The 8,677-nt window shown below is 43.1% G+C and overlaps 1 protein-coding gene across 5 annotated transcripts in view; it reads right to left on the bottom strand.

The window, feature by feature from the left end:
- NAPEPLD (N-acyl phosphatidylethanolamine phospholipase D) overlaps positions 1–8,677 on the bottom strand; it is a 46,000-nt gene that overhangs the window by 3,997 nt on the left and 33,326 nt on the right. For all 5 annotated transcript variants that reach the window (XM_030307810.1, XM_030307813.1, XM_030307811.1 and 2 more), the window contains exons 3-4: positions 5,579–6,225; positions 2,698–2,812 (exon numbers count right to left, since the gene is read on the bottom strand). In XM_030307810.1, coding sequence (XP_030163670.1) covers positions 2,698–2,812; positions 5,579–6,225 — 762 coding nt within the window. The remainder of the gene's footprint in view (positions 1–2,697; positions 2,813–5,578; positions 6,226–8,677) is intronic.

Here is an 8,677-nt window from a genome sequence, read left to right as displayed (position 1 = left end):
GACCGCGAGATCGTGACCTGGCTGAAGTCGGACGCCTAACCGACTGCGCCACCCAGGCGCCCCAAAAAAAGGTTTTTTTAATAAAGAATATGGAAGCTTAAGTTATGAGAGTGTAAGCAAATGCTGGAGAAAGATTTTTGGCTCCTAGAAGGTTGTCACCCTCAAATCCCTAGACAAATATCGACACTGTAGTCTACAGAGTATAAGAGGGACCCAGAGAACAAAATCTGGTAGCATTTCCCCCATTTCCCCTTGTTTCCTATTTTTTCCCTTTATTCAAAGATTATTTTTTTCTCAATTTCAATTAGAAAAGCTGTGGGGCACTTGGATGGCTCAGTCGGTTAAGCATCTGACTTGATTTCAGCTCAGGTCATGATCTCAGGGTTTGTGGGATTGAGCCCCGAGTCAGGCTCTGCACTGACAGCACTGAGTCTGGTTAGGACTCTCTCTCTCCCTCTCTGTCCCTTCCATGCTGGCTCACTCTCTCAATAAAACAAAAAAACAAAACAAAAAAAAACCCTTCTAAGTGGCTCATGCTAGCACTTTAGTCCCACAAGGGAGGTAAAAATGCCCCACAGCCATACAACAACTATGAAGCAAGAGAGCAGATCAGAGGTAAGAGTTAAGTGATGGAAGAAGCACCCAACACTCTGATTCCATTAAGGGCTAGGCAACCAGCTGAGACAACTCTAATTCCCTTTTAAAGGGTCACTGTTTTATGATCTCCAATAGGTTAAAAGGTAGCATATCTTATGTAATGCCTGAAATGTTTCCACCAAAACGAGTGTGTTAAGTTTTAGTACTTACATAACATCATGTAGGAAATTGACTCATAATTCCCTAGATAATTAGATGTTGCTATATGTACATAATTTTTTTAAGTGTTGCCAGGTTAAGGACATCCTTGGTCAGCTTATAGTAAGCAGCTATTATAACTACTTTTATGCAAATCATTTTAAAGTGTTTACTCATAGGGTAAACATCCAAAAATTCTGTGGTCTTTGTAATTTAACAAATTCATAGTTGTCAGGTTTATGCAACTCATGTCAGAATGTGAACACATTCTAAATTGCTAGGACTTACGGAGTTGTAGGTTTCATTAAGAAATAAAGATGGAGGTTAGATTTATAGCAGGAATAATTCTTGAAAGCTGAATAACTAATGAAGTCTGAGGTTTTCTACCTTTTCCTTATCTTCCCCATCTCAGTAAAGAGCATGAGCATCTTCCCCGTTAAGTTAAAAACCTAGGGAGTCATCCGTGATTCCTCTTTTTGAATGGGTTTGAAAAAATACTATTACTTCATCTAAGGTTCTGTGCATGTCATATATGGAATACATATCTATGGGTATGGAATGAACATACACAGTTATATACACATAGAATAAGAAATTACCACCGAATAGTATGGTATGCCACGGGGAAGCAGTATCCAATTTCCTTTTCAAATACACACACATACTCCTGTTCCCCTTCATCCTCCCCTGGCCCTGTGGTCATTCATTTATTTGCTCCATTCCATCTCCCCTTAGCGTGACTCGGGGCTGCTGCATCATGGGACGGGAATCCTAACTCGGGGCAGTAGGGGTGGGCAGGCAGTGTAACTACAGAAAAAGATACAACTTAGGGAGACGGCAGGCCAGAAATCAGGCAGAGGGAGTGCCTAGAACAGCCTGAAATCACAGGGTTCCTGCAGAGAGGCCCTGGGATGTGGAAGAGGCCACACAAAGCAAAGTAGGAGAAGCCAAGTTCAACTTTTTTTTTTCTTTTGAGAGAGAAAGAGTGTTTGCAAGCGGAGATCGGGCAAGAAAGGCAGGGTGGGGGGAAGATGGGAGAGAGAATCCTAAGCAGCCTCCACACAGCACAGAGCCCAATGTGGGGCTCAATCTCACAACCCTGGGATCATGACCTGAGCCGAAATCAAGAGTTGGATGCTTAATCGACTGAGCTAAACAGGTGCCCCTTGCCCATCCACTTCTACATTTTTACTTAGGACAGGCCCCAGATCCAAGAAAAGAGAAAACGTTTTTTGCTGAGGAAAAAAATCAGTCTAGGAATAAAGCCACCATTTATCCATTGCCTGGCACAGAGCAGACACTGTTTACTGGATGAATAACATTCCTGAAAATTCCAGGCTGTCCAGCCTCACTTCCCCCGTTGTCCTCCACATCACATCCATACACTCACTGTTCCCCTCACTTGCTGCCTCTAAGTCTGTGCTCTGCCCCTTAGTCCTCTTGAAATGCCTTCTCGCAGCCACATTCAGATGTCACCTCTCCCATAAAGCCCTCCCTGATCCCTCCAAATCAAACATGTGACTCTTGAGAGCACTTTATTTCACCATGAAGCAGTCAGTCCTTTCAACACATTTTAGAGTTATGTACACAGCTTACATCTTCTGCTGTAACAAAAGCCCCCTTGAGAGGGAAGACATGATTCATTTTCCTATTTTCCAAGATTATACCTGTTTTAGTTATATAAACCCATGCTTCCAAAAGAACAGCGTGTAATGAGGTTGTTTTTTTTTTTTTCACTGTATATAAATACAGTTTTACTAATGTGGTTTACTCCCTTAATTCATTTGAGGACTGTGCAGGTTCTCATTCTTGTCTGATCTCTGAACACACTGCAAGGTGTGCTGATCCCAGGATCCTCTCAGGTCAAACACATAACGAAAGTTACTTTTATCACAAACTCACCTCATTTGCTAAGGCAAAAGTTCCCCAGTGAATTGCCACAGATTTCTTTGTCTGAACATCGATGTGAATCCTTACAGCTTCTTCTGGGTCTATATGCTGGTATTTCATAAACCACCTGATAAAACAGCAATTTATTAATTCTGGCCTTTGAAATGTGCACTAAGTTATAATTACTGCTTCATCTAATCAACCTTTAAGGTTATGCACAGGAGTAAGACATTAGGCAAAAACATCTGTTTTGAGCCCACTTTCCTGCTGGAAAAAAAGCAAAAATCTTACTTGCACAAACCTAGTGACGCCACAGCTAAGTCTCAAGCAAAACTCCCCTTTGAAACGTAAGATGTTGTTTCATGTGTATTTGATTTTACTGATGATTTATTCTAAAGGTAGGTCTTAATCGTTAAAAAGGTATTTTGCAATCTTGATATGAATCAAAGAAACTGGATAATGGATAAATGACTAGAAACCAAAAGTGCAATTCAAAAGAACCTAAATTGCTGAAACCGTTTTTAATACATGAAGCAAAAAGCAAAAATTAGGGTATAAAATTGAAAAACTGGGAGCAAAAAAAACCCAATTACCATTCAAGGATTTTATTTGAGCATCCTACAGCTGAACAGTGAGGCGTAGGATTGAGCAAGCACAGGGTACACGCTGGGGACTGAACAAAGAGAGTGTGGAAACAGTGTAAGGCTGCCAAATGCCTGTGAAAGAGTGGGGCTCAAGAGGCAGTGGCCTGCACGGGGACCCCTCCCAGCTCGACCAGCTGCTGGGAATGTGGATCTCAGCTCTGCTACTGCCAGCTCTGCTGCAGTTAAGACTCATGGACATGGATTTGACACAGGTGCTTCTGGATTTTAGACAACACAGCATGGTAAAGCTATCCATCTCCAACAGCTAAAGGGCTGTTATTTACTGTTAGGAGCTGCTGGGCCTCCTGGGAGCCTAGGAACAAAGCCACTGTGTTCTCCTCAACAGCAGACTAGAGAAGTACTATTCTGCCCTATTTCCTGACACTCGGAATTCAGGGCAGGATCAAAACAGTTTTTGGTGTTTCTGTTGATTTTTTTTTTTTTTAATTCCTACAACAAATCAAAGGGATTTGCTTTCCACCTTCATGTCTACCTAAAATAAATGTAAGGTTTTTATTTTGGTGTGAAAGTTACAATAAAAACATCCTGGGCACCTGGCTGGCTCAGCATGCAATTCTTCACATCAGGGTCATGAGTTCAAGCCCCACATTGGATGTAGAGCTTACTTTAAAAAAATTTTAAAAAACGGGGTGGTGGTGTGCCTGGCTGGCTTAGTGAGTTAGGCATCTGACTCTTGAATCAGCTCAGGTCGTGATCTCAGAGTCGTAAATTCAAGCCCTGCATTGGACTCTCCTCTGGGTGTGAAGCCTACTTGAAAGCAAAACGAAACAAAACACACAAAACTTCCTAACCGACCTGGATGGAATACGTAGACCATACTATAATGTAAATATGAATGTTACAGGTCTACTACTGAAAGCCGTTTTGGTGTAATCATTTCACATTTAGAGAGTACTCTGAAGTTGTTGGTAACCTTATTTCTAAACCTGTCAGTACTGACCAGAGCAATGGATTACACAGTAGAGGCTACCACACTTTAATTCTCTTAGAGCAAATTCTGCCCTCCTGGCTTTCACCCATCTTAAGACAGCTACGGTGCAGCAGGAAGAGGGAATTCTGTGAGTGAATTTGTGTAGTTAATCCATACACATTCTACCATCCCATATATATGATCTTTATATACTGTGACACAGGAAGAGTTTTCATAATTACAAATGAGATATTCTAATACAGTAGGAACATATACTGAGGAAAGATCAATACTATATGAAATTGGTTTGAAAACAGGATGTTTTGAGAGATTTCATTAGAATTATAGTAGAAAAATGTATTTCAAGCACTACTACAGATTCATAATATTTTAAAATAAGGTAAAAGTGTCCGGCCTCTTAAACTAGAAAAAAAAGAGGGAGAAAGAAGCAAGCATTCATAAAGATAGTGAAGAAATGGTTTTTAGTGAACCTTAAAAGTTAAATACATGTAACAAAATCAGATGGAAACTAATCATTGGATTTGCTCAATTCATTTTTGAACTAGTGTTTTACTGCTTGTAGGATTGCTGAAATAAAATGCCATCATGCATACAATTCTGTATCTATGCATGTACTTTAGTGTTTAACTTGTTCCTGTCACCCAGTTAGCTGAAATCTAACTGAATTCTTTGAAGTCGCTTCTCTTTTCCTTAGACAAGATGAGACAACACAGGCAGGGCTGGGTCTCCTCGGTCTCCAGTGCGAGTGTGACCTTTAAACTGCTCTGACTGTGGGCGAGGGGCATGCCGTGGGGTCACTGCCACATTAACTTCAGTACAGACTGAAGTAACACCATTGCAAGGGACTGATTGCTAGCTTTCCTCACCTTTTCTCTGCCAAACACAGGAGGGCTACAGGCTGGGGACAGGTGCACACCAGATGTGAAGTGAAAGGTAGTTATGTAGCATGTCCTCCATGTGAAGAACGTGAGCTAGGTTTGATTACTGGCTGGTAGGTTCAACTTAAGTCAGAACTGAATGCCAACTTGTAGCTAGGTTATGGCAATTCTTTAAACCTTGGTCCATCTTTCTGGGTGATATAATTTCTGATTCTGAGTAATTACTTAATGGTATGATTGAAACGCTTCCAAAAGAAATTTAATTGAATCTGACCCACCACCCCCCAATAACAGCCACCACCACCAAAAGTCCACCAGCAAAATCAGAAAGGAGATCACAAATGACCACAAACTCAACTACTTCAGAGTTGAAGCCACTTATTACGTAGCAGGGCTGCCATCCTGGGAAGTGTACATACCTTGGTTCATACGCTCCGATGGGAATAGCTGCAAGGTCAAAAGGTCCAAACCTTTTTCCTATCTCTTCAAAGGCAGGGCAATAGCCAGTGTCTCCTGCAAAAAAAAATCGGCTCCAAGGCCCCAAGACAGACCAGCTGCCCCACAGAACCTTGTTGTCATCCACGAGAGTCCTTTTGCACCAGTGCTGGGAAGGCGTAAAGACAAAGGTGACCTTATCGTGTCCAGGGACACAATTCTCCTCCCACCAGTCCAGCTCGATCACATTCTCACAGCCGCACTTCTGCATCCAGTCGAGGAGACCCAAAGGCACAAACCATCGCAACTCCTGACCAAATCGTTCATTCAGAGCGATGACAGAATTGTAGTCCAGGTGGTCATAGTGGTTGTGACTGATAAGGACAGCATCTATCGGGGGGAGTTCACCTATGGTGCATGGGGGACGACGGAACCGCTTTGGACCCATGTGCTGCGATGGTGATGCACGGGAGCTAAAGACGGGGTCTGTGAGAAATATGAGCTCGTCCATTTCCACCATGACTGTCGCATGTCCCAGCCATGTGACTCTGAGGCCAGCTTCCCGCACCCCAGCTTCTTCGGGGTCATCGATAAAATACGGCCTCAGCACTGGAAGCTCTTTATCAAGTTCCTATGCACAGAAAGAAAGGGAGAAAAGCAGCTGTTAGTGGGGGGGATAAAAGGTATCACAACATATTTGGACTCTGATTATAGAGAGAAGGGCTATTTGGGGAGAAATGACCTCATTCAATAAATTTGCTATTTTTGCCTTTTGCATGAAAATGCATACCTCTTTCCAAATCTGACTCAGTAATCCTGACAGTATCAGGTCATCTTAGTCCCAGATGCAGTACACAAAGGGAAAATTAAATGTGCAACTTCAAGCATTGCTGAATTTATTTAAAATTTTAGAAGCTCTCTTCTGTAAGTACTGGAAGCAAAACTGTAGCCTAGCTGCAGTCACTCTGCCCCTTTACTTGGCTGGTGCATTTGCTGCTAAAAATGGTGTCAGAAACAGGTGGGCGGGCTCCTGGACAGAGTAAAGAAAACTTACAGCCATTTATTGGTAGACCTTGTATCTCAGATATAAATCTGAGCACACAGAACTCGAAGCAGAGCACTGAGCAAACCCCAGTCACAGACGGCTCTCCTCATTCCTCACCCGTAAGGTTTTCTCCTTCGGATCAAACCAAAGCAGAACATGGTCCCTGCCTATGAGAAGGTAACTGCTTTTGGGGGTAAATAGATGTAAAACAGTAACCAGAACAAAACAGAAGCATTACTTCTTTGATTATTCTCCATTTTATCCTTACAGAAGCTCTGTTGTAGGGTCACAGTCCTGGCTTTTATAAAACTGTTTTCTAAGTTGTGCTTTAGTATTATGCTCTACTGCTGTATCAAGGTCATTTACAGGAAGACGCCTCACGAACGTGGCCGTGTATGTACTGGAGAGAGGTCTAAATTTAAGACTCAGTATATCTCCAACCTCCTTCCCCACCTTCTCACTCACCCCAGAAACATTTCTCTCAATCCTCAATATCAGGAAAAGCTCTTCACCAGAGCAACTGGCCTTATTCATCTGGCCACTGGGAAAACTCGTAACAGTTCATGCTTCCCTCTTTGCACCAGGAAGTTGGGAAAAAGCTACTTCCAACATTGTGCAGGGGATGACAGCACGTTTCTATACTAACTTTATACTTGGCTTTATTTCTCTACCCTAAGAGTCCTTTTGCTCTTCTCTGTTCATCTGTTTTTTACCACTACGTGGATTTTTGTAAGTTGCAGCAAATCAGTTTTAACAAGTCTGGTATTGGATAATTATGTAAAATACAAGACACACTACAGCCCAATAAAAAGGAATAAAGAGTCCAGTCGCCTAAGGCGACACAGTAATCTGTGTGAGTTTCCTGACCAATTGACAAGAAGTTCATGATGCAGAGAAAAGGAAGGAGGTCATTTTAGGTGGAGAAAATGCCCAAGCAAAGGCAAAGAGCCAAACAGGAACAAAAGTGGCATTTGGGGACAGGCGACAATCTATGAAGGATGAGAACACAATAAAAGCCTTGAATGCCAGAGACAGGAAGCATCTTAAAAAAAAAAAAAAAAGATTTGTCCCAATTTATGTTTAGAGAAAACATTCTGGAATGCAAATGACGACCTGGAGTGTGGTCACAACAGCTGCCATGACAGATGAAGACTGAACAAAGGGGACTGCAGGGAGGTGGAGGCAAGAGAGGGAATGGGGGGAGATGCCAGGAAAGGAAAGCTGAGGTCAGAGAGACGGTCTGAATGGGAAAAGGGTCCCGACAGGGGAAGAGAAGGAGCAGCAGAGGTGGAGGGCAATGCAAACACCTCTAAGCCACCCTAACCCTTAGTTTCCCCATCTGAAAAAGGAGTATAATTGTACCTACACTTCACTGTGGTGGGGACCAACCACATCAGGAGCAGCTGGCACACCGTAAACACTCTGCAAGTATTCCGGAAGGGGAAAGAAACCACAACCTGGACAAACAACCAGGCACCAACTCTGTATTTTTACCCGTTTCCTTGATCACTAAACTGTCTTACTGTCAAACTCAATCCATACACCAGAGCCACCTCAAAAATAGTCTACTTAGAATACAATTGTCTCCCTTTCTGGAACATCTTTACAGGCTCTCTACTGACTGACAAAACACAACTCCCCTCCTCGGCCCAGGAGGAAGCCTGCGGTGGAGTCCCCCAGTCTTCCTCTCCAGCTGTGTCTCACCCAACTCCTGCAGGGCTGTGTCCCACCGACACTGGGACTGATTCCTGCTCCCAGACAGAGCTCGGGAGCCCTGCACAATACTGACCCCATTTCTCAGGTTAAAATGCCTTCCCTCTGATCCCTTTGAGACCTTTAACTACATACCCTTCACGGGGCCAACACCAAGTCTCCACAGACCGGGACAATCAATCCAGCCACTCAACTTCCACCCCACTCTGTTCATGAACCATCCATGGATATTCTGCCCAAACCCTGGATGGGCGTATACAGGATGTATCTCACGTCTTACTCAACTTGGAACCATCCACGGGGCGCAATGCACAGTGCAGGGACA

This window comes from Lynx canadensis, chromosome A2 (genome assembly GCF_007474595.2).
Source record: "Lynx canadensis isolate LIC74 chromosome A2, mLynCan4.pri.v2, whole genome shotgun sequence".
In the NCBI taxonomy this organism is placed as follows: Eukaryota; Metazoa; Chordata; class Mammalia; order Carnivora; family Felidae; genus Lynx; species Lynx canadensis.
Note: the sequence above shows the minus strand (reverse complement) of the source record. Positions and strands in the feature narration are given on the sequence as shown.